The sequence below is a fragment of the Salvelinus fontinalis genome, chromosome 17 (assembly GCF_029448725.1).
Source record: "Salvelinus fontinalis isolate EN_2023a chromosome 17, ASM2944872v1, whole genome shotgun sequence".
Taxonomy (NCBI): Eukaryota; Metazoa; Chordata; class Actinopteri; order Salmoniformes; family Salmonidae; genus Salvelinus; species Salvelinus fontinalis.
Genome location: NC_074681.1, coordinates 17,919,442 through 17,945,838, shown reverse-complemented (window position 1 = coordinate 17,945,838; position 26,397 = coordinate 17,919,442). Strand labels below are relative to the sequence as shown.

Sequence of the window (26,397 nt, the reverse complement as noted above, 5' to 3'; positions counted from 1 at the left end):
ACATAATTCAAACAATTTTAGAAACTTCTGAGTGTTTTCTATCCAATACTACTAATAATATGCATATATTAGCATCTGGGACAGAGTCGGAGGCAGTTCAGTTTGGGCACGCAATTCAACCAAAAGTGAAAATGCTGCCCCCTATCCCTAAAAAGTTTTAAGGACTCATCCCATCTGGCATTTAGCCCCGTTATCTTATTGCCTTGCACTACGTTTAGTTTGGTTTCATATTAGAGCATGGAACCCGTAGAGCCACAGAAATAGACAGACCTGTTCTCAACTTAAGACAGGTGCATACATGTAGGACTCTAGCCACAGTCCTCGGTACTTCACAAAAAATAACCAGACATGTCATGCTGCTAACTCCTCTGAAAGGGACACCCATGTTCTGGGAAAAAAACAAGAGGTGTAACCATAGCAACAGTACATAGTACTGGACTTCCGGCGCCGACAGAGATGGCCGCCTCGCTTCGCGTTCCTAGGAAACTGCAGTATTTTTTTTTACCACAAGCATTTCGCTACACTCGCATTAACATCTGCTAACCATGTGTATGTGACAAATACAATTTGATTTGATTTGATTTAGGAGGCCATAACACAGTTACAGGAATAACCAGTCGTGTCCAACCCCAGACAGGTGCATGTCTAATGGTGTCTAATGACCCAGAGCACATATAGAGTACACTCGTTTTGCTGGCTCCTTCTGAAATAAATAATTGCCACATATGTACTGGAAAATTCACAATATGACCTCCCTGCAGTCTCATCTTTCCATATACTGTAGTGGTCATAATAGTTTGTAGGCCAAACCGTTCAGACGCTACAGACGTTTTTGAGAGAAGATCGATTTTTGGGATGTCTCTTGGTAGCCCTGCCACTTTCCACCGCAGATGCAGAAGGCTGACATTGGCGGTTTGAGACACAGCCCATGCAATATCTCTATCTTAAACAGATGGATTTTGATAGGGTTGTTTTTATTATGTAATTTGATTAATATGTGAGATACAGTTGAAGTCGGAAGTTTACATACACCTTAAGACATTTAAGCTGTTTTTCACAATTCCTGACATTTAATGCTAATAAAAACTCCCTGTCTTAGGTCAGTTAGGATCACCACTTTATTTTAAGAATGTTAAATGTCAGAATAATCGCAGAGTGAATGATTTATTTAAGCTTTTATTTCTTTTAACACATTCCCAGTGGGTCAGAAGTTTACATACACTCAATTAGTATTTGGTAGCAATGCCTTAAAATTGTTAAACTTGGGTCAAACGTTTCGGCTAGCCTTCCACAAGTTTCCTACAATAAGTTGGGTGAATTTTGGCCCATTCCTCCTGACAGAGCTGGTGTAACGGAGTCAGGTTTGTAGGCCTCCTTGCTCGCACACGCGTTTTCAGTTCTGCTCACAAATGTTCTATAGAATTGAGGTCAGGGCTTTGTGATGGCCACTCCAATACCTTGACTTTGTTGTCCTTAAAAGCCATTTGCCACAACTTTGGAAGTATGCTTGGGGTCATTGCCCATTTGGAAGACCCATTTGCGACCAAGGTTTAACTTCCTGACTGATGTCTTGAGATGTTGCTTCAATATATCCACATAATTTTCCTGCCTCATGATGCCATCTATTTTGTGAAGTGCACCAGCCCCTCCTGCAGCAAAGCACCCCCACAACATGAGGCTGCCACCCCGTTCTTCACAGTTGGAATGGTGTTCTTCGGCTTGCAGGCCTCCCCCTTTTTCCTCCAAACATAACGATGGTCATTATGGCCAAACAGTTCTATTTTTGTTTCATCAGACCAGAGGACATTTCTCCAAATAGTACGATTTTTGTCCCCATCTGCAGTTGCAAACAGTGGTCTGGCTTTTTATGGTGGTTTTGGAGCAGTGGCTTCTTCTTTGCTGAGCAGAATTTCAGGTTATGCCGATATAGGACTCGTTTTACTGTGGACATAGATACTTTTGTACCTGTTTCCTCCAGCATCTTCACAAGGATCTTTGCTGTTGTTCTGGGATTGATTTGCAGTTTTCGAACCGAATTATGTTAATCTCTAGGAGACAGAACGCGTCTCCTTCCGGAGCGGTATGACGGCTGCGTGGTCCCATGGTGTTTATACTTGCAAACTATTGCTTGTACAGATGAATGTGGTACCTTCAGGCATTTGGAAATTGCTCCCAAGGATGAACCAGACTTGTGAAGGTCTACAATTTTTTTTCTGAGGTCTTGGCTGATTTCTTTTGTTTTTCCCATGATATCAAGCAAAGAGGCAATGAGTTTGAAGGTAGGCCTTGAAATACATCCACAGATACACCTCCAATTGACTCAAATTATGTCAACTAGCCTATCAGAAGCTTCTAAAGACATGAAATTATTTTCTGGAATTTTCCAAGCTGCGTAAAGACAGTCAATTTAGTGTATGTAAACTCCCGACACACTGGATTTGTGATACAGTGAGTTATAAGTGAAATAATCTGTCTGTAAACAATTGTTTTCAACATTACTTGTGTTATGTACAAAGTAGATGTCCTAACCGACTTTCCAAAACTATAGTTTGTTAACAAGAAATTTGTGGAGTGGTTGAAAAACGAGTTTTAATGACTCCAACCTAAGTGCATGTCAACTTCCAACTTCAACTGTATATGTTTTTTTAGGGGGTTGATCAGCTTTGATATTGCAGATACAGTAGATGGTGGCTTTTATCATTGTAATTTTCTGCATCATTTTTTTAATCACCATATATTTTTTTGTAAATATGAAATATATATTTTTTGTAAAAATATATTTTCCTTTATTATTTCCCCTAACCCTACCACCCCTCCCCAGTAAACTAATGAACAACAACAGTTAGGCTTCTACTTCCAGTATATACATACTATAAACATTCCACAGACACAGTATATTTTAGATTAGTTATCTTTGTTTTTTTCTATTTGCCATATATATTTCAACTGTGCTGTGATGATTCACAAAACTTTTGAACCTATATACATTTTATGTACACAGTATATCTTACATTATATTTACTTGTGTACATTTGTATTATTTTCCAATTTAGTGGACTCTCCTGCACCCTCTTGTAATGAGGGAATGTACCTGCCCATGTTCGTGCAGCTGACACTACGTAATGGAGAGCATCTTAATGCAGAGGTCAACAAGGAGCTGGAGATCAGGGTCAAGGCACAGGCTACACACTCAATGTAAGGGACAATATCCATGAAGTCTGTATTACAATATTACACCCATGATCGTATTTCTACAGTGTATGTGTAGCATATGGGGATGTGTGAAACCTCCTTACTCTCTCCTTACTCCTTGCTCCTTACTTGCGTCGCCAAACTGTAAACTTTTCGGTGGCACTGACTGGTAAGGTGCTTTCAGGAGGGTGGTCACGTGTGCTAGCAAGGAAGAGGTCCTGGGTTTGATCCTCGGTGTGAGCCGAATCAGGTGGAAGTGTTACTCGCTAAGCAAGCAGCTTGACGTCATTTACACATGCTGCAAAACAGTTCACGTTCACTAAACTGTACCACTATAGCACTTTGGAACTATTTCAGTGATTTGAATAATATGGAATCAAGTACACTACATGACCAAAAGTATGTGGACGTATGCTCGTCGAACATCTCATTCCACAATCATAGGCATAAATATGGAGGTGGTCCCCCCTTTGCTGCTATAACACCCTCCACTCTTCTGGGGAGGCTTTCCACTAGATGTTGGAACATTGCTTTGGGGACTTGCTTCCGTTCAGCCACGAGAGCATCAGTGAGGTCGGGCACTGATGTTGGGCAATTAGGCCTGGCTCGCAGTCAGCGTTCCAATTCATCCCAAAGGTGTTCGATGGTGTTGAGGTCAGGGCTTTGTGCAGGCCAGTCAAGTTCTTCCACACCGATCTCAACAAACCATTTCTGTATGGACCTTGCTTTGTCATGCTGAAACAGGAAAGGGCTTTCCCCAAACTTGGAAGCACAGAATCATTTAGAATGTCATTGTATGCTGACACTGGAACTAAGGGGCCTAGACAACTGTAAAGTTTGGTGGAGAAGGAATCATGGTCTGGGGCTGTTAGGCCTGGCTAAAAAATTAAAAAAGGTAAAGCAGACATCCACCTCAAACCGACATCCACCTCACCTCAAAGCCCCAGACCATTATTCCTTCTCCACCAAACTTTACAGTTGGCACTATGCATTGGGGCACATAGCGTTCTCCTGGCATCCGCCAAAACCAGATTTGTCTGTCAGACTGACAGATGGTGAAGCGTGAGTCGTCACTCTAAAGAACGTGTTTCCACTGCTCCAGAGTCCAATGGCGGCGAGCTTTTCACCACTCCAGCCGACGCTTGGCATTGCACATGGTGATCTTTGGCTTGTGTGCAGCTGCTCAGCCATGGAAACCCATTTCATGAAGCTCCCAATGAACAGTTCTTGTGCTGACGTTGCTTCCAGAGGCAGTTTGGAACTTAGTAGTAAGTGTTGCAACTGAGGACAGAGATTTTTACACACTCAGCGTTCCCATTCTGTGAGCATGTGTGGCCTACCACTTCGCGGCTGAGCCATTGTTGCACTTAGACATTTCCCCTTCACAATAACAGCACCTGCAGTTGACCGGGGCAGCTTTAGCAGGGCAGAAATGTGATGAACTGACTTGTTGGAAAGGTGTCCACGTACTTTTGTATATATAGTTTATCTTGCTGTATGATTTTACTGTATTGTTTACTGTATAAGATCACCAAAAGGTCTAAACACCAAGAGTAAATCCTACTTCCTACTGATATCTCTGAATTATTTAGCGTGCTAAATCATCCAGTATAACTTCTGTATCCAAAAGTTAAACAATTTGCATAGAGAATGTACCCTCTCTCCTCTGTCAACATTTTTATCTTGTGAACAGTTCTTTCGCGCAATCTCTTCTGTTTGGCTTTTCTAATTTAATAATTTGTAAATGCATTATAAAACATCAAATGGGTGATAACAAATTGGTCAAAATAGTGTGATAGCCTGTCAGTGCTCGTCAAATGGTTAGCCACTATTTACCTCCAGCTATTAACCATTTGTAAATGCACTTACAAATATGCATAATATTGAACCCTCCAATGAGGAGATGGGAGAGGAAGGACTTGCAGCGCGATCTGCGTCAGAAATATACCTGATTTCTATTTTAGCCCTTGGCAATGCAGACGCTCGTGAGCAGTGTGTCCAATAATTGAATAACGTAGATTTCTACATTTATTTTGCAACGCGCACGCGCACGCGACGCGAGCGATGTGGTCAGCCTATTACACTTCAGCTCCACTATAAGCGCCCGTGCATCATTACAATGTGACATTCTACCTGCAACACGGAGAGTGTAGAGGACCAGAGGGGAAGAGCATCTTTATTATATCTTCCTCTACTGTACTGTACCATATTCATCGATTATGGGTAAGTACAATAGCTTTGGTTCAGTTTTTCACAAGAACTCAAATTGTTGCTGGTGATCCTCTAATTACACATGTTGCTTTTGTTTCCATTGTGAACATAGTCAATGTAGATACCGTTTCTGCTAGCTAGTAACTTATTGACTTCATAAATGTTAGTAAAATAACCAGTGGTGTCTAATTGAGGCCATTTGCAACCAAAATCAATTTTTTTTCTCATTATTTACAATTCACAAGTTAGAATGAACATAAGTATCAGCCGTCAAATTGAACCTCTGCGATTCTTGAGCTTGGACGCGAGTGCAACACGGGCAGCATAGCAGCTTTCATTGATTTCAAAGGAAGCATTCCCTCAACGGCTTATGTCTGACTGCAACGCTGGATGCCCAATGGCTGTAGTGTAGAAGGGCAGTTAGGTTGCTTCAACACAGGCAGCCCAATTCTGTTATTTTTTCACAATTGGTCTTTTGACCAATCACATCAGCTCTGAAAAATATCTGATGTGATTGGTCAAAAGACCAATTGGTGTAATTATATATATTTTTAAATCAGAATTGGGCTACTTGTCTAAACTCAGCCTGACTAACTTGTCTCATCCAAGTAATGGTTTCATCACTCAGCTCAAAGTATTTGGCCACCTCTGCTGGCACTATATAGCACTGCTCCAAAACCCATGGATGCAATTTTCCTAGTGGGCCAAATCTCACACACCCCAAAAATATATAAGAGTTCCTAATGCAGAAGTCAGGTTGGGGTGTTTTTTGTCCCCAAGAGAGTGCATCATCAGTTTGGTTCCTTTGGTAAAATCATTTTTTATTGATTGTTTAATCATATATGGATTTTTTGAAAATATACTAATTTCAGTCCTGTAAAATGTATTTAAAACAGATTCAAACAAACTGCAATTATGTTCCATTGATCAACTGATAGATTACTGTAATAATGATAAACAATACACATCATCGTCTCAATCTTCACTTATCATACACCATAGGGAAAACATCCTTAAAACATCCAATCATATTCATTATAACCTTATTGTAAATAAAAACATGAAGTTACCTGTTACCATGTAATGACTTAGTAATAACAATGGTTAGTGCAGTTTGTTTACTTATATTCAATATTGATATAATACTGGTTTAGAATAAATACCAACTCATTCTTACAGCAGCAGTATCACAAATTGTCAATGAAAGAAAGACGAGGGAGAATGAGAAATATGATCAAAGAATTTTGTACAACAAGAAGTGCAAGAAATAACAGCATGAGAATACCAGAGGGCCCTCAGACACCTGTGTGTGTGTGTCCTCTGTAAAGGAATGAAAGTGCAACTGAGTATGAGAAAGTTAAAAAATCATGCATGTTTAGCCAATATGAGTGAAATTACTACTGTATACGAGGATAACCACAGTTGGGTCTATGGTGACCAAGTTCATAACTTCCCTTTTCTATCTATCTGTCTCACGCTCACTTCACGTCTCACGCTCTCTTCACATCTCCCGACAGTTGTCCTGAACATTGTCTTTGCCTCCTGACGGTTGTTATCATGACGTCTCACCGGTGCCGGGCTCTGGACATTCAGGACCTAGACAGCACACAGACAGAGTTGAATGTCAGGGTCCTGGTTTGGTCTAATCTAATCTGCCATTAAAGGGATAATTCAACATTTTGGCAAATTAGGCCTTTTTTCTACTTAGATGCTCCTGTAGACGTCCAATCATTGTGCTAATGCTAATTAGAAATGGCTCCAGAAATGACATTTACCTTTCTTAATCTGACTCTGGTTAAGTAGAAAAATGGGCTTAATTGACAAAATGTCAACATTTGAGTCATTTAGCAGACGTTCTTATCCGGAGCGATTTTCAGGAGCAATTAGGGTTAAGTGCCTTGTTTCAGGGGCACAGACAGATTTTTCTCATAGTCAGCTCGAGGATTTGAACCAGCAACCTTTCAGTTAAGTGCCGAACGCTCTTAACCGCTAGACTACCTTCCGCAAAGAATCTCCCCAAACACTCATCCTGTCTGGGATTTTTCAACTAGATTTGAATGCCCATCATGGCCCAGTGTCTGGGACACAGTCAACTAGATGTTAATGGCCCAGTGTTTCCTGACCATGTGACACATTGGGTTAGGGTTAGACTGTCATGACATGTCAATTCTCTTTCACCCCTGAGCCATGAAAATAAGGCTTTGAACAGGCTCACACACACACACAAACAAACTACAGTATGACCATTCAGACATGCACATACGGTATGGGGCGAGGTCCAGAGATACAGATACATACACCCAGTGTCCAGAGATCTGTTTCTGTTCTGGGGGAGTCTGGGGTTTTTTCACAGGGGATTCGCGATCTGAGAACCCCCTCTCCAGATCATTGGGACTGTCCCGTTCCATGCCTGAAGGAAAATGATATGAGACACACACAGGGCCACACAGATGGTGACTGGGTCACACAAGGGCCTGTTGCAGGAATGTAGCAGTCATGATAAACATCCTAAGAGATCTACTGGAATGTCCATGGCAGAGCAATGGACCAAGTATATAACAGAGACAATGAGACTGCATTCAATGACTGAAATAACAAGAAAATAAATGCATCAAATCAGAAATCTGACTTGAAAATATATCGTAAAACAAGCACATTCGTGCAAACATCTGTAGACAAACATGCATGTACAGCACACATTCACACATGCAGTGAACCTGCTCACACACACACACACACACATGCTCTTGGTCACACACATACCTGCATCACATGAGTTTGCTTTCCTGTTGTGATGTGCCTTCAGTGGAAAACCATTTGTTCCTCCCTCATCTGATTGAATTGTCAAAATGTCAACCTTAGCCATCATCAACAACATTTTCATAGCCATTAATGATTTGTTGGTCAGGAAAGGAACCAATTATCATTACAATAAATAATAATTTCTTAAAACCATCTTCAATGGTATTTCATCACAGTGGTACCTTGACAACCAGCAGGTGGTAGACGCAGCTTGGTAGACGCAGGTGGCACAGGAGGCAGGCTTTTCATCTCATTAGTTCCTTCATCTTGAGTGACAGAAGGACCAGACAAATCAAAAGTGGGCTTGGCAGAGGCAGTTGGAACAGGAGGCGGGGTTCTCTCATTGGCTGTTTCCTCAGGTGGAGTGACAGCAGACGGTGTCGTTGGAGAAGTCTTATCTTTACCAGGCTGTGGAGAGAGAATGCACACGTAGTTAGATACAGACTACCGTACACAAACAACGATACAAGCAATTAGGGGAGACACACACCCACCTTTTCAGGAATGGGAGGACGCTGTCCTTCTGCTCCTCTATCTTTCTTTTCATTCTTCTCCTCTTCTACCCCGTCTCCATCTATCCATCCTACACCATCTGTTGCTTTCTCTTAAAAGGAAGAAAGTGTGAAACATAGGTTAAATTGTCATTTTGTTACAACTCTACATCCATGGCACATGCAGCACCCGGAGCCATAAAAGCATCTAGATATTTATGTTGCAGTACCGGAGCTCCCCTGCAGGTGTCTCTGTCTCATGCTGGCCAGACTGGGCTTGCTGCTCTGAGAAGGGGGTTCTGATTTCTGTCCACAGGGGGCTCCCTCCTGCCTGTCTAACGTCTCTGTCCCCTTTGTCCCTCTGTCCACCTCCTTCTGTGTGTCTGTCTGAGCGCTGGGCATCGGCAGGTCCTGACTGACTGGATCTGTCTGTCTGTCAGGCTGACTGTCAGGCTGTCTGTCTGTCAGAGAAGCGGAGGGCATTGCATGTCCATTGGCATGGGTCTCTGTCTGAATGTCTGATGTAGTCGATCTGTCAGTGTCTCTGTCCACTGGTCTGGTCTCAAAGCTACTGTCTGAGTCCTCATCTTCTGCTCCGATACAACTGTACACCATGCTGACCAGGTCTGAAGGCTGGAAGGTGGGAGAGAGAGGGAGAGAGCGAGGGAAAGAGAGAGAGAAAATTGTAAGGCTTAGACTGTGTTGTATGAAATAGATTACATAGAAAGTAAAAGCATACATGCTGTACTATGATAATGAGTGGGATAAACCAGGAGATGACTAGTCAGGTCAAGTAAAATTCTTGGCCCTATTCATGAGCTAGGGACAGACCTACAGTGGTATGTTCCTACCTGTCTCTGTGTGAGACAGTGGGGGCTGGGGCTGGCCCCCCTCATCCCAGGCAGTGGTACGCCCTGGATGGGCTTGGGGGGCGGCATCATCCTCCTATTGGCCCCCACCTCAATCATGGCCTCCACCTTCCCAGGATCCTTAGGGTGCTGAATCATAGAGTACACATTCTCTGAGACACTACAGAGAGAGAGAGACAGACAGACAGACAAACAGAGGGAGAGCGCGAGAGAGAGAGAAAGTTGATCCGTTTATTAAATAGTTGTTGGTAACAATTAATAAACCATTTATAACAAGGACATGTAATCATGTGTATGACTTTTCATGACTCCCTCCGTACTCCGTTTCCTGATTGGAGATGGTGGAATTGCGATTCTTGCGGAACCCAGAGAAGATTGACAGCACACTGCGTCTCTTCTTCCTCCTCAGGGACTGAGCATGATGAAGTGATGACAGCTGACTGGTGGGGAGAGATACAGATATGGGTACCGGGTCAGTGAGAGCACTAGTGTGTGTGTGTGTGTATTGTGTAAATCCTACCTGTCAGTCAGGACTCTCTTGGTGTAGAAATCAGGCAGTCCATCCTCCAGCAGGTTGACTCCTCCGTTCTCTGAACAGTGCTGAGAGGACAGAGATAACAGGCTTACAATACAGCCAAACACACACACACACACACACACACACACACACACACACACACACACACACACACACACACACACACACACACACACACACACACACACACACACACACACACACACACACACACACACACACACACACACACACACACACACTACAGCCACCAACAACATGTTTCCGTCTTACTGAAACTACTGCAGTGCTGACACAGCCAATTATAATTTACAATGACTGGCTGTAGGACTATTCCCTATATAGATCACTACTTTTGACTAGGTCCCATAAGGCTCTGGTCAAAAGAAGTGCAATATATAGAGAAACTGGGTGCCATTTGGGATGCAGCTGAGGAATCTGATAGCCTGCCAATAGAGAGCTCTATTCAGAGCTCAGGATTCCTCATGACTAGATCACTAACCTGGTTTAACGACTAAAAAAAACAAATAGACAAACGTTGCCTCGCAGATTGAAGAATGTCATAAACAATGTGACAGATTCACAGTCATAAAGGTACTTATTTTTGGAATGCCTCAGGCGTGAAAAAAAAACAGGATGACAAATTTGAGCATAAAAGGAAAGTGGATTTTAACTGTGAGGTAAATAGAAAATAAAGTAAACCCTGTTTGACTCAGATGCTAGGTCCAGCACCCACCCCTCGTCCATACCCCCTACGCACTTGTGAAGATATGAGAAGTTTGGACAGGTACAGTATTGTAGAAGCAATATGGTGGAAAGTCCTAGAGGTTGCTATGAGCCCAAAGGTGACTCACTGTGTCCAGAGGGACTTGTCCTCGGCTGTGCCTCCGAGGGGGGCGCGGCCTGGCGTGCGTCACGTGGCGCAGTGGTGCACCATGGGTAGGCAATGTGGATAGACACTCCCATGATGCTGAGCGGGACAGGGGGGCAGAGTGAGACAGGGCCGAGGGAGGAGGAGAGGAGGTGGGATCATCTCCCAGACCTGAGAGAGGGAAAGAGGGGTGGGCCAAATCAAATCACTTTTTTTTTGTCTCATGCGCCCTGAATACAACAAGTGTAGACTTTACCGTGAAATGCTTATGTACGGGCCCTTTCCCAACAATGCAAAGTTAAAAAGTAAAAGCAATGTGCGAAATAAAAAAGGAAATAGTAACACAATAAAATAACAATAGCGAGGCTATATACAAGGCGTACCGGTACCGAGTCAATGTGCAGGGATACGAGATAGTTGAGGTAATATGTACATACTGTATATGTAGGGGTAAAAGTGACTGGGCAATCAGGATAGATAATACACAGAGTAGCAGCAGCGTATGTGAAGGGTGTGAAAGTGTGTGTGTGTGTGTGTGTGTGTGAGGGTATGTAGTGTGAGTAAATAGTCTGGGTAGCAACTTGATTAACTGTTCAGCAGTATTATGGCTTGGGGGTTTAAGCTGTTCAGGAGCCTTTTTGTCCCAGACTTGGTGCTCCGGTATCGCTTGCAATGCGCTAGCAGAGAGAACAGTCTAAGACTTGAGTGGCTGCAGTCTGACAAATTTTAGGTCTTCCTCTGACCCCGCCTGGTATAGAGGTCCTGGATGGCACGCACTATCCTCTGTAGCGCCTTCAATCAATCAATTAATCAAGTTTATTTTATATAGCCCTTCGTACATCAGCTAATGTCTCGAAGTGCTGGACTGCCTTGCAGTCAGATACCAAGCAGTTGCTATACTAAGCAGTGATGCAACCAGTCAAGAAGCTTTCAATGGTAGACCTGTACAATCTTTTCAGCCTGAGGGGGATGAGGCGTTTTCATGGACCATGATAGGTCCATAGTGATGTGGACACCGAGGAACTTGAAGTTCTCAACCCACTCCATTACAGCCCTGTTGATGTGAATGGGGGGCATGCTTGGCCCTTCGGTTTTCTGTAGTCCACAATCAGTTCCTTTCTCTTGCTGACGTTGAGGCTGACAGGTCTCTGACCTCTTCCCTATAGGCTGTTTCATCATTGTCGGTGATCAAGGTTACCACTGTTTCGTCATCGGCAAACTTAATGATGGTGTTGTAGTTGTGTGCGGCTACGCAGTTGTGGGTGAACAGGGAGTACTGGAGGGGACTAAGGACGCACTCCTGAGGGGCCCCCGTGGTGAAGGTCAGTGTGTGTTGTTGTCTACCCCCGTCTACCCACCTGGGGGTGGCCTGTTAGGAAGTCCAGGATCCAGTTGCAGAGGGAGATGTTCAGTCCCAGGATCCTTAGCTTAGTGATGAGCTTGAAGGACACTATGGTGTTGAACACTGAGCTGTAGTCAATGAACAACATTCTCACGTAGGTGTTCTTTCGTCCAGGTAGGAAAGGACAGTGTGAAGGGCAATAGGGATTGCGTCATCTGTGGATCCGTTGGGGCAGTATGCGAATTGGAGTGGGTCCAGGTGATGGGAGCCATGACCCGCCTTTTAAAGCATTTCATGGCTACAGATGTGAGTGCTACGAGGCTGTAGTCATTTAGACAAGTTACCTTGGCATTCTTGGGCACAGAGACTATGGTGGTCTGCTTGAAACATGTAGGTATTACAGACTGGACCAGTGAGAGGTTGAAAATGTCAGTGAATACACATGCCAGCTGGTCAGCGTATGCTCTGAGTAGGCATCCTGATAATCCTTCTGGCCCTGCGGCCTTGTGAATGTTAACCTGTTTAAAGATTTTACTGACAACTGCTACGTAGAGCGTGATCACAGTCATCCTGAACAGCTGTGCTCTCATGCAAGGTACGGTGTTGCTTGCCTCGAAGTGAGCATAGAAAGCATTTAGCTTGTCTGGTAGGCTTGTGTCACTGGGCAGCCCGCGGCTGGGTTTCCCTTTGTAATTTATGATAGTTTGCAAGCCCTGCTACATCCAATGAGCGTCAGATCTGGTGAAGTAGGATTCTATCTTAGTTCAGTTGACTCTTTTTCTTGTTTGATGGGTCGTCGTAGTGGGATTTATTATTAAGATTTATTAAGTGTTCGATTTAGTGTCCAGCTCCTTCAAAGTGGCAGCTCTAGCCTTTAGTTCAGATGCGGATGTTGCCTGTAATCCATGGCTTCTGGTTGGGATATGTACGGTATGGTCAGTGAGGGGACGACGCCATCGATGTACTTACTGATGAAACCAGTGACTGATGTGGTAAACTCCTCAATACCATCGGATGAATCCCGGAACATATTCCAGTCTGTAGCTTAGCATCCGTGTCGTCGGACAAGTTCCATATTGAGGGAGTCACTGGTGCTTCCTGCTTTAGTTTTTGCTTGTAAGCAGGAATCAGGAGGATAGAGTTATGGTCATATTTGCCAAATGGAGGGTGAGGGAAAGCTTTGTATGAGTCTCTGTGTGGAGTAAAGGTAATCTAGAGTTTTCGCCTCTAGTTGCACAGGTGACATGCTGATAGAAACGAGGTGCAACGGATTTCAGTTTTCCTGCATTAAAATCACCAACCACTAGGAGCGCCACCTCTGGGTGAGCATTTTCTTGTTTGCGTATGGCCCTCCACAGCTCATTCAGTGCAGTCTTAGTGGCAGCATCGGTTGTTGTGGTAAATATACCACTACAAAAAATATAGATGAAAACTCTCTTGATAAATAGTATGGTATACAGCTTATCATGAGGTATTCTAACTCAGGTGAGCAGAACCTCAAGAGTTCCTTAATATTATAGATTAGAGACACACCAACCTTGAGTTTGCCCAACGCTGCCGTTCTGTCCTGCCGATGTATTGAAAAAACAGCTAGATTTATATTTTTCATGTCCTTGTTCAGACACGTCTCGGAGAAACATAGTATATTACAGTCCTTCAGATCATGTTGATAAGATAGTCTCGAACGGAGCTCATCCAGTTAATTCTCCAGTGACTGCACGTTCACCAATAGAACGGATGGTAGAAGCGGTTTATCCATTCACCAACATAGTCTCGTCAGGTGTCCTGCACGCCGGCCTCTATAACACAGCCTCCGAGTGTTAGGGATTTGGGCCTGGTCCGGAATGAGCTGTATGTCCTTTGCTGCCGACTCATTGAAGTAGAAATCCTCATCCAAATCGAGGTTAGTGATCACTGTTCTGATGTCCAGAAGCTATTTTCGGTCATAGGAAACAATATGTACAAAATAGTGCAACTAGTGAAACAGCTGCTGTTCTCTCCAGCGCCATTCTCGTCAAACTTATGTTAATGCACATATAATGCCCTGTAAAAAAGACTAATATTGATTTAGTTAATCAGGTGAGCTTACTCAGTCTGGTGGACACGGGCCGGATTCTTCGCGTTCTGGCGCTGCGCTTCTTGATGGCAATGGTGTCCTAGTAAGACAGAGAAAGGAAAGGAAACGTGATAGAGCAATGGAAAAATGCAATCATACACGCACAACCACCCACACACGTACGATGTTCATGCCCAGGCCTTCCTCATCAGGGAAGTCCAGTGAGTCTGTGATTCTGATGGTGTGTCTGCCTGTTCCACCATCATCCCAACGCTTCACATGGGACACCTGACGAAGCTGAGAAAACAAAGCCATCTACTTGTTAAGACTACATGAACTGGTGTGAGAAAAAGAGTAGACAAAACTGAGACTGCACTAAGTCACTGTTATAGATACATTTGCATATTTTTCAGCCAGATCAAGACTCTGAGACACAGATAGAGAGAGATAGTGTGCGTGTGTTAGTACCAGGGCTTTGTGAGTGGTGTAGAGTTCCTGAAGGATCTGATCCACTATGGAGTTGGTCAGATAGGAGACCACAGACAGCTTCACCTCCCTGAGAGAGAGAGAAAATACTTCCTTCAAATTCCTTCTTTCTCTTTAGTCTAGACCCTTTTCATCTCCTCTCGCATTTCTTCTTCCCACACTTACTCCAGGGCTCTGTTGATGTCCTGTGCTGCTCTCTCCATCAGGGCGGTGCGGATGGTGGAGCGAGGGATAGAGACGCGTTCTGAGATGGAGGAGAGCGGAGGGTTGAGTCTCTCTGCTGCAGAGGAGGACATGGGACACAGCTCCCGACACAGAGACACCATGGAGTCCACTATCACCTGGGAATAAACGGAAGTCAGTCATTATAGCAATCAATATGTTAGTCCCTAATTCAATAAGTCCTGTCTCTGATAAGAATCACAGTACCCGTATTTCCTTATCAGCAACCTTGACCAGGTTTCCTGGAAGGGAATACATCTATCCATCTACAGTATCTATTTCTGATTTAATCCATCATAGTCCAACTCCAACCATGCAGGGGAGAGGAGTGTTAAGTAGTCTACCTGTAGTTCCTTATCAGCAGCCTTGGTCAGCTCTCCTGCCAGAAAGTCCAGTTTCTGTCTGACAGGCCCATCCACTGAGAGAACATGAACCAGCTCACACAGAGACGGGTATAGCTGAGAGGGATAGAGAAGAGCTTAGAATATATAAACACACACATACAGTATAGCTGAGAGGGAGAGAGGGGAGCTTAGAATATATAAACACACACACACACAGTATAGCTGAGAGGGAGAGAGAAGAGCTTAGAATATATAAACACACACACACACACAGTATAGCTGAGAGGGAGGGAGAAGAGCTTAGAATATATAAACACACACACACAGTATAGCTGAGAGGGAGAGAGAGGAGCTTAGAATATATAAACACACAGTATAGCTGAGAGGGAGAGAGAGGAGCTTAGAATATATAAACACACACACAGTATAGCTGAGAGGGAGAGAGAGGAGCTTAGAATATATAAACACACACACACACACACACACACACACACACACACACACACACACACACACAGTATAGCTGAGAGGGAGGGAGAAGAGCTTAGAATATATAAACACACACACACAGTATAGCTGAGAGGGAGGGAGAAGAGCTTAGAATATAAACACACACACACAGTATAGCTGAGAGGGAGAGAGAAGAGCTTAGAATATATAAACACACACACACACAGTATAGCTGAGAGGGAGAGAGATGAGCTTAGAATATATAAACACACACACACACAGTATAGCTGAGAGGGAGAGAGAGGAGCTTAGAATATATAAACACACACACACACAGTATAGCTGAGAGGGAGAGAGAAGAGCTTAGAATATATAAACACACACACACAGTATAGCTGAGAGGGAGGGAGAAGAGCTTAGAATATATAAACACACACACACACAGTACAGCTGAGAGGGAGAGAGAGGAGCTTAGAATATATAAACACACACACACACACACACACAGTATAGCTGAGAGGGAGGGAGAAGAGTTTAGAATATATAAACACACACACACACAGTATAGCTGAGAGGGAGGGAGAAGAGCTTAGAATATATAAACACACACACACACAGTATAGCTGAGAGGGAGAGAGAGGAGCTTAGAATATATAAACACACACACACAGTATAGCTGAGAGGGAGAGAGAAGAGCTTAGAATATATAAACACACACACACAGTATAGCTGAGAGGGAGAGAGAGGAGCTTAGAATATATAAACACACACACACAGTATAGCTGAGAGGGAGAGAGAGGAGCTTAGAATATATAAACACACACACACACAGTATAGCTGAGAGGGAGGGAGAAGAGCTTAGAATATATAAACACACACACACAGAATAGCTGAGAGGGAGGGAGAAGAGCTTAGAATATATAAACACACACACACACAGTATAGCTGAGGGAGAGAGAAGAGCTTCGAATATATAAACACACACACACAGTATAGCTGAGAGGGAGAGAAAGGAGCTTCGAATATATAAACACACACACACACAGTATAGCTGAGAGGGAGAGAGAAGAGCTTAGAATATATAAACACACACACACACACAGTATAGCCGAGAGGGAGAGAAAGGAGCTTAGAATATATAAACACACACACACAGTATAGGTGAGAGGGAGGGAGAAGAGCGTAGAATATATAAACACACACACACACAGTATAGCTGAGAGGGAGAGAGAGGAGCTTAGAATATATAAACACACACACACAGTATAGCTGAGAGGGAGGGAGAAGAGCTTAGAATATATAAACACACACACACAGTATAGCTGAGAGGGAGAGAGAGGAGCTTAGAATATATAAACACACACACACACAGTATAGCTGAGAGGGAGGGAGAAGAGCTTAGAATATATAAACACACACACACACAGTATAGCTGAGAGGGAGGGAGAAGAGCTTAGAATATATAAACACACACACACACAGTATAGCTGAGAGGGAGAGAGAGGAGCTTAGAATATATAAACACACACACACAGTATAGCTGAGAGGGAGAGAGAAGAGCTTAGAATATATAAACACACACACACAGTATAGCTGAGAGGGAGAGAGAGGAGCTTAGAATATATAAACACACACACACAGTATAGCTGAGAGGGAGAGAGAGGAGCTTAGAATATATAAACACACACACACACAGTATAGCTGAGAGGGAGGGAGAAGAGCTTAGAATATATAAACACACACACACAGTATAGCTGAGAGGGAGGGAGAAGAGCTTAGAATATATAAACACACACACACAGTATAGCTGAGAGGGAGAGAGAAGAGCTTCGAATATATAAACACACACACACAGTATAGCCGAGAGGGAGAGAAAGGAGCTTAGAATATATAAACACACACACACAGTATAGCTGAGAGGGAGGGAGAAGAGCGTAGAATATATAAACACACACACACACAGTATAGCTGAGAGGGAGAGAGAGGAGCTTAGAATATATAAACACACACACACAGTATAGCTGAGAGGGAGAGAGAGGAGCTTAGAATATATAAACACACACACACACAGTATAGCTGAGAGGGAGGGAGAAGAGCTTAGAATATATAAACACACACACACACAGTATAGCTGAGAGGGAGAGAGAAGAGCTTAGAATATATAAACACACACACACAGTATAGCTGAGAGGGAGAGAGAGGAGCTTAGAATATATAAACACACACACACACAGTATAGCTGAGAGGGAGGGAGAAGAGTTTAGAATATATAAACACACACACACACAGTATAGCTGAGAGGGAGAGAGAAGAGCTTAGAATATATAAACACACAGTATAGCTGAGAGGGAGGGAGAAGAGCTTAGAATATATAAACACACACACACACACAGTATAGCTGAGAGGGACAGAAGGAGTGGTTTAGAATATACACTAACACACACTTACCGCACGAGAGTTTCTGGCCTCCTTCAGGACCTGTCTGGCAGCCTGCAGCTCCTGTCCTTCTTCTGAGCCTCGAAGAACACACATCTGCTGGTGTACGCGTACACACAGCCGCTCCATCACCTGACACACGCATACACACTGCCGTCAGTCTGTGGAGTTTTGACTTAAAGACTGTCTTCTCGTAAAAATCACAGTGCACACAGTATTCGTACCTGTTCAGCAGTGCTGGTGACCAGGCCCTGGTGTAGACGCAGAGCCTGTTTCTGAGAGAACCTCTGGGTCTGGTTGTTCCTCAGCAGAGCATGCTGGATCTGACAGATGGAGGGAGGGTATGTGATGTAAGAAGAGTGAAAGAGAGATGGTTTTACAAAGTAAACTGAACAGAGGAGAAATAAGTACATATGAGAGATGGATATGAGACATAAGCTGTTGAAAACAGTCATGATGTCAAGGTGTGATTAAGTCATGGTGTGATATCACACCCCCAGGTAACCCACCTTGGTCAGTGCTTGGTCAATCTTCTCAGGTGCGCTTCGGTATGCCTGTGTCACATCACTGAGGGGGATTGGCATGTACTGCAGGGTGAAGTTACTGTAAAGAGAAAGTGAGAAAGGGATAAACGAAGAATCATTAAAAATCCATAACTTTGATATGAATAATTACAGCTACCTTGCCTTTAACTAGTACAGAATGGAAAGGCTTGAGGCAGTAGCGGATAGTGTTGTAATATATTAGCCTCTTTATGTGAATCCTTGTCACGAGAACTCACACAGGCAGCCCTACCGCACAAACAGGTCAGAGTGCTGATGAAATGCTGTGTAATGACAAACACTTGACTGCAAAGCAAGCTCAAAGATACGTCTGTCTATGGACTTTAATGAGAGTCTCTCGTGTTCAAGTTTGTTTGAGTGAGTGGGAGAAAGAGGGTCTGTGTGTGTGTGTGTGTGTGTGTCTCACTGTTCCAGGCCCCGAGCCACATCTTGGAATCCTGTAGCCGTGGTGTTATTGCGATCCCACGTCACACTCCTTAGAAGGATCAAATGGGAGGAAGAAAAAAAAGAAAGAAAGATATAAATGGAGACAGAAATAGATCAATAATTGACTTCATAACTATGTCTACAGCTCACATACATGACACCTGTCAAATTACAAATTCAGAATTGCAAAACATGAATAACCTTACAAGTGCTAATAAGTTGCAATGTGTTCACTACAGAGTGTACTGCAAAGCCGTAACACAAACCGCCTCAATACATTTTCACTGCATTAGCTACAGCATAGCAACTGTATAATGAGCCCCCCCCCCCCCCCCCCCCCAAATCCGCTTTCCCCTCCCCTCCCTCATTCTCTCTTACCTGAGTGTAGTGTTGATTTGCAGGGCTTTGCTGAGCATCTTAGCCCCCGCATCCTCCAGGCTGTTCCCACTCAGATCCACCTTGCGTAGGCAAGCATTGCTTCCCAGAGCATTCACCATCACCGTGCCCCGAGAGCGCAGGCGCGAGTCAGCCAGAGAAAGGGACTGCAGGGCCTGAGGAAAGAAGGGGGCGGTGAGGTTTAGGGTCATGAAATAGTGTGTATGAAGGGCGGTGGGGTTTAGGGTCATGAAACAGTGTGTATGAAGGGCGGTGGGGTTTAGGGTCATGAAATAGTGTGTATGAAGGGCGGTGGGGTTTAGGGTCATGAAACAGTGTGTATGAAGGGCGGTCAGGTTTAGGGTCATGAAACAGTGTGTATGAAGGGCGGTGGGGTTTAGGGTCATGAAACAGTGTGTATGAAGGGCGGTGAGGTTTAGGGTCATGAAACAGTGTGTATGAAGGGCGGTGGGGTTTTATGGTCATGAAATAGTGTGCATGAAGGGCGATGGGGTTTTATGGTCATGAAATAGTGTGTATGAAGGGCAGTGGGGTTTTATGGTCATGAAATAGTGTGTATGAAGGGCGGTGGGGTTTTATGGTCATGAAATAGTGTGTATGAAGGGCAGTGGGGTTTAGGGTCATGAAATAGTGTGTATGAAGGGCGGTGGGGTTTAGGGTCATGAAATAGTGTGTATGAAGGGCGGTGGGGTTTAGGGTCATGAAATAGTGTGTATGAAGGGCGGTGAGGTTTAGGGTCATGAAATAGTGTGTATGAAGGGCGGTGGGGTTTTATGGTCATGAAATAGTGTGTATGAAGGGCGGTGGGGTTTAGGGTCATGAAACAGTGTGTATGAAGGTGCAGTGGGGTTTAGGGTCATGAAATAGTGTGTATGAAGGGCGGTGGGGTTTAGGGTCATGAAATAGTGTGTATGAAGGGCAGTGGGGTTTAGGGTCATGAAATAGTGTGTATGAAGGGCGGTGGGGTTTAGGGCCATGAAATAGTGTGTATGAAGGGCGGTGGGGTTTAGGGTCATGAAATAGTGTGTATGAAGGGCGGTGGGGTTTAGGGTCATGAAATAGTGTGTATGAAGGGCGGTGGGGTTTAGGGTCATGAAACAGTGTGTATGAAGGGCGGTGGGGTTTAGGGTCATGAAATAGTGTGTATGAAGGGCGGTGGGGTTTAGGGTCATGAAATAGCGTGTATGAAGGGCGGTGGGGTTTAGGGTCATGAAATAGTGTGTATGAAGGGCGGTGGGGTTTAGGGTCATGAAATAGTGCGTATGAAGGGCGGTGGCGGGTTGAATAAAGAGAAAACAATACATAAAAAATTCATGAATATATAATTATTGTGCAATACAGTGCATTCAGAAAGTATTCAGACCCCTTGACTTTTTCCACATTTTGTTACGTTACAGCCTTATTCTAAAATTGAAGAAATTGATTTCCTCATCAATCTACACACAATACCCCATAATGACAAAGCGAAAACAGGTTTTTAGAAATTTATGCAAATATATATATAAAAAATAAAAACCTTATTTAAATAAATATTCAGACCCTATTGAGCTCAGGTGCATCCTGTTTCCATTGATCATCCTTGAGATGTTTCTACAACTAGATTGGAGTCCACCTGTAAATTCAATTGATTCAGGAAAGGCACACTACCTGTCTATATAAGATCCCACGTCAGAGCAAAAACCAAGCGATGAGGTCAAAGGAATTCTCTGTAGAGCTCCTAGACAGGATTGTGTTGAGGCACAGATCTGGGGAAGGGTACCAAAACATTTCTGCAGCATTGAAGGTCCCCAAGAACACAGTGGCCTCCATCGTTCTTAAATGGAAGAAGTTTGGAAACACCAAGACTCTTCCTAGAGTTGGCCGCCTGGCCAAACTGAGCAATTGTGGGAGAAGGGCCTTGGTCAGTTAGGTGACCAAAAACCTGATGGTCACTCTGACAGAGCTCCAGAGTTCCTCCGTGGAGATGAGAGAACCTTCCAGAAGGACAACCATCTCAGCAGCACTATACCAATCAGGCCTTTATGGTAGAGTGGCCAGACGGAAGCCACTCCTCAGTAAAAGGCACAACAGCCAAAAGGCCCATAAAGATTAAGACCATGAAAAACAAGATTCTCTGGTCTGATGAAACCAAGATTGAACTATTTGGCCTGAATGCCAAGCGTCACATCTGGAGGAAACATGTTCTGTGTGCTTAAGGTCGTTGCCCTGTTGAAAGGTGAACCTATGCCCCAGTCTGATGTCCTGAGCGCTCTGGAACAGGTTTTCATCAAGGATCTCTCTGCACTTTGCACCTTTCATCTTTCCCTCGATCCTGACTAGTCTCCCAGGCCCCTGCCGCTGAAAAACATCCCCACAGCATGCTGCCACTTTAATCAGTACAACAGTTTTCAGCTGTGCTAACATAATTGCAAAAGGGTTTTCTAATGATCAATTAGCCTTTTAAAATGATAAACTTGGATTAGCTAACACAACGTGCCATTGGAACACAGGAGTGATGGTTGCTGATAATGGGCCTCTGTGCGCCTATGTAGATATTCCATAAAGAATCTGCCGTTTCCAGCTACAATACTCATTTAAAGTTGTATAAATTCTCTTTATTTTCTTTTTTTTCTACTGTGTCATTGCTTGTTTATTGTTTACTCCATGTGTAACTCTGTGTTGTTGTCTGTTCACACTGCTTTGCTTTATCTTGGCCAGGTCGCAGTTGCAAATGAGAACTCGTTCTCAACTAGCCTACCTGGTTAAATAAAGGTGAAATAAAAAAAATAAAAAAAAATACAATTTACAACATTAACAATGTCTACACTGTATTTCTGATCAAAAATATGAATGCAACGTGTAAAGTGTTGGTCCCATGTTGGTCCTACCTCTTTAAAGGTATCTGTGACCAACAGATGCATATCTGTATTGCCAGTCATGTGAAATCCATAGATTAGGGCCTAATAAATTTATTTCAATTGACTGATTTCCTCATATGAACTGTAACTCAGTTAAATATTTGAAATTGTTGCATGTTGTGTTTATATTTTTGTTTGGTCTATTTAAATTCCGGACTCTGACATTATTCGTCCTGATATTTCTTAATTCCTTTATTTTTATTTTGGCGATTTGTGTGTATTGTTTTGTATTCTTACAGTAGGTATTATTGCACTGTTGGAGCTAGAAACACAAGCATTTCACTGCACCTGCGATAACATCTGCTAAATATGTGTATGCGACCAATAAAATTTGATTTGATCTAAAAAGGCCTGTAAAAAAAAAAAATCACTCCTCCATCTCTGATTGTACAGCGTATGTTTTATATTTGCGGGCTAAGGTCGGATGCAGGCCTTAGATTCTCACTTTATCACATATAGTCGGGTGGTTGGGGATGGGTTATTGGCAATTGCAGGCGGATAAACAAACAGCTGACTGGCGCATCCCTAGTGTGTGTGTGTCTTTGAGTGCTGTATGTTCATGTTATTTTTGTGAGTTATCAGCATCAACAGCAGTAAATAATGGTGTCAGTTCATTATCATACTAGGGTATGGCAGTGTGTGGGTGAGAAGGTTAAACATGTGAGTACATAAATATACCTGTATCGTACATGTATGAGTGTGTAGGAGAGTTTGTATGTCTCAGTGTGTTCAAATGCATTATACAACTCACACACTCTTCATCTTGCACTAGCTGAACTAGTTTCTGCAGAATGTCATGTAGTACCCTGCAGACAAAGAATTGGCAGTGTAAGACAAAACATCCATCTTCCCAGGGTGTGTTTCTGAGTGCCTGTGGTGAATGCATTACTGTCCCTACCTGCCCTTGATGTTGAAGTTCTTGCCCAGCAGCAGGTGTTTGAGGGAGGGGTGTCTGGAGAAGGCTGGGATGACACCCAGCAGGTCACCATCCAACCCTGAGATCAAAGACAGAAACACAGAATAATCCATTTTAACTGCCATATGTTAGCCCTGAAAAGGCCCATAAGACTGTTGCATGCGTATGGGTCACTCTCTCACCGTTGTCTGATATGTCCAAAGTTCCGATGCAGACCACTCTAGGAAACAGCTCCTGGAGCACCCCGGCACCTGCAGACCTCAGCTGAGAGAGGAAAGGGGAGAGAGAGAAGACTAAATCAAATGGAGAGACAGGAAGGCAAGGTAATTCAGACTGTAGCAGACGGGCACTTCACCTCACAGCTGCTGATGTCCAAGTGTAAATCAGTGATGTGAGGATTGGAAGACAGGCCCAGGAAGAGAGCTCTGAAAAATGGAAGAAGGGAGAGAGAAGCGGTCAAGAAACGTCAATGCATAGCAAACTAATTTCATTTTTCCCCTTAATTGCTGTGACTAATTTTTCATACATTTTCCTCAAATGAAACCACGTGGCTTTTCTATTCACACACTGAGTGGTTCTGCAGCAGTCTTAAAGGCTTTTGGAGAAAAGGAGCTTAGAGATTACTAAAACTACTTTGCCAAGGACCAGTACGTGCTTAAAGGGAAAAATGCAAGAGGTGTGGTAAAAAAAAAACACACCTTCACTTGATAGGAAGTTTAGATTTACCAACAAACATGATAAGGAATTCATGTAGGGTAGGTAAATAAATGATAGACTGAGTTAGCTGGTCTTGAGTGAGTCCGTCATTTTGGCAGTTGGCCAGAGCGGAGTCCCTATCTCACCTCAGGGTGTCCAGAGGAAGCTTCATAGAAGACAGGTTGACGTGTGTGAGACTAAAGGCTGAGCTGAAGAACTGCCTGAAGACAGGAAGAGTCTCCCTCACTTTCCTGAAAGATAAAGAGACAGGGAGAAAGGTAGGGAGGGGGAGAGAGGTAGGGAGGGGGAGAGAGAGAACAAATGAGAGACAGAAATAAGTGAGAAGAATAGACATTAAGGCTAGGTCACCATTATTGCACAGTCAACTGCAGTAAATGGCAGGCCTTCAAATAACTACTAAACTCGGCAAAAAAGGAAACGTCCTCTCACTGTCAACTGTATTTATTTTCAGCAAACTTAATGTGTAAATATTTGTATGAACAAAAGATTCAACAACTGAGACATAAACTGAACAAGTTCCACAGACAAGCAAACTAACAGAAATGGTATAATGTTTGCCTGAACAAGGGTGGGGGGGGTCAAAATCAAAAGTAACAGTCAGTATCTGGTGTGGCCACCAGCTGTATTAAGTACTGTAGTGCATCTCCTCCTCATGGACTGCACCAGATTTGCCAGTTCTTGCTGTGAGATGTTACCCCACTCTTCCACCAAGGCACATGCAAGTTCCCGGACATTTCTGGGGGAAATATCCCTAACCCTAGCCCTCACCCTCCAATCCAACAGGTCCCAGACGTGCTCAATGGGATTGAGATCCGGGCTCTTTGCTGGCCATGGCAGAACACTGGCATTCCTGTCTTGCATGAAATCACGCACAGAACGAGCAGTATGGCTGGTGGCATTGTCATGCTGGAGGGTCATGTCAGGATGAGCCTGCAGGAAGGGTACCACATGAGCGAGGAGGATGTCTTCCCTTTAACGCACAGCGTTGAGATTGCCTGCAATTACAACAAGCTCAGTCCGATGATGGTGTGACACACCGCCCCAGACCATGACGGACCCTCCAAATCGATCTCGCTTCAGAGTACAGGCCTTGGTGTAACGCTCATTCCTTCAACGATAAACGCGAATCCGACCATCACCCCAGGTGAGACAAATCCGCGACTCGTCAGTGAAGAGCACTTTTCCCCAGTCCTGTCTGGTCCAGCGACTGTGGGTTTGTGCCCATAGGCGACGTTGTTGCCGGTGATGTCTGGTGAGGACCTGCCTTACAACAGGCCTACAAGCCCTCAGTCCAACCTCTCTCAGCCTATTGTGGACAGTCTGAGCACTGATGGAGAGATTGTGCATTCCTGGTGTACCTAGGGCAGTTGTTGCGATCCTGTACCTGTCCCGCTGGTGTGATGTTCGGATGTACCGAACCTGTGCAGGTGTTGTTACACATGGTGTGCCACTGCGAGGATGATCAGCTGTCCGTCCTGTCTCCCTGTAGCGCTGTCTTAGGCGTCTCACAGTACGGACATTGCAATATATTGCCCACATCTGCAGTCCTCAGGCCTCCTTGCAGCATGCCTAAGGCACGTTCACGCAGATGAGCAGGGACCCTGGGTATCTTTCTTTTGGTGTTTTTCAGAGTCAGTAGAAAGGCCTCTTTAGTGTTCTAAGTTTTCATAACCATGACTTTAATTGCTTACTGTGTGTAAGCGGTAAGTGTCTTAACGACCGTTCAAAAAGGTGCATGTTCATAAATTATTTATGGTTCATTGAAAAAGCATGGGAAACAGTGTTTAAACCCTTTACAATGAAGATCTGTGAAGTTATTTGGATTTTTACGAATTATCTTTGAAAGACAGGGTCCTGAAAAAGGGACGTTTCTTTTTTTGCTGAGTTTATAATATCAGAGAATGTGAACAACACGAAACAGTTTAACTTACAAAAATAGTTTTGTATCAAACCATCTGCTAACACAACTAGGCGTGAAATCTTTTCCTCGTGGACCCAGACACACACTTCAGCGGCCCATATGTGGTTGTACACCAGATGAAGAATAAACGAATTCTAAGCATGTTGAAAAAAGTCCTCTGAGCCATAGCAGATAACAGAAGCATCCAGGCATTTAATTGTAATATAGGGGACGGTATGTTCCTAAATTGTAGAACGCATAACTAACACCCA

General features: G+C 43.8%; 1 protein-coding gene across 3 annotated transcripts in view; it reads right to left on the bottom strand.

The window, feature by feature from the left end:
* Window positions 1-6,207: 6,207 nt before the first annotated feature.
* LOC129813879 (capping protein, Arp2/3 and myosin-I linker protein 3-like) overlaps window positions 6,208-26,397 on the bottom strand; it is a 79,195-nt gene continuing 59,005 nt past the window's right edge. For 2 of the 3 annotated variants that reach the window (XM_055866471.1, XM_055866473.1), the window contains exons 16-40: window positions 24,351-24,455; window positions 23,864-23,933; window positions 23,691-23,772; window positions 23,491-23,587; window positions 23,344-23,398; window positions 19,678-19,850; window positions 19,280-19,348; window positions 18,820-18,913; window positions 18,535-18,633; window positions 18,323-18,442; window positions 15,425-15,538; window positions 15,024-15,199; window positions 14,841-14,928; window positions 14,556-14,669; window positions 14,406-14,472; window positions 10,958-11,145; window positions 10,086-10,165; window positions 9,886-10,005; window positions 9,548-9,725; window positions 8,927-9,329; window positions 8,700-8,809; window positions 8,388-8,613; window positions 8,167-8,235; window positions 7,702-7,813; window positions 6,208-6,999 (exon numbers count right to left, since the gene is read on the bottom strand). In XM_055866471.1, coding sequence (XP_055722446.1) covers window positions 6,993-6,999; window positions 7,702-7,813; window positions 8,167-8,235; window positions 8,388-8,613; window positions 8,700-8,809; window positions 8,927-9,329; window positions 9,548-9,725; window positions 9,886-10,005; window positions 10,086-10,165; window positions 10,958-11,145; window positions 14,406-14,472; window positions 14,556-14,669; window positions 14,841-14,928; window positions 15,024-15,199; window positions 15,425-15,538; window positions 18,323-18,442; window positions 18,535-18,633; window positions 18,820-18,913; window positions 19,280-19,348; window positions 19,678-19,850; window positions 23,344-23,398; window positions 23,491-23,587; window positions 23,691-23,772; window positions 23,864-23,933; window positions 24,351-24,455 — 3,016 coding nt within the window. In that variant the 3' untranslated portion in view covers window positions 6,208-6,992. The remainder of the gene's footprint in view (window positions 7,000-7,701; window positions 7,814-8,166; window positions 8,236-8,387; window positions 8,614-8,699; window positions 8,810-8,926; window positions 9,330-9,547; window positions 9,726-9,885; window positions 10,006-10,085; window positions 10,166-10,957; window positions 11,146-14,405; window positions 14,473-14,555; window positions 14,670-14,840; window positions 14,929-15,023; window positions 15,200-15,424; window positions 15,539-18,322; window positions 18,443-18,534; window positions 18,634-18,819; window positions 18,914-19,279; window positions 19,349-19,677; window positions 19,851-23,343; window positions 23,399-23,490; window positions 23,588-23,690; window positions 23,773-23,863; window positions 23,934-24,350; window positions 24,456-26,397) is intronic. The other variant, XM_055866472.1, reaches the window with a different exon arrangement.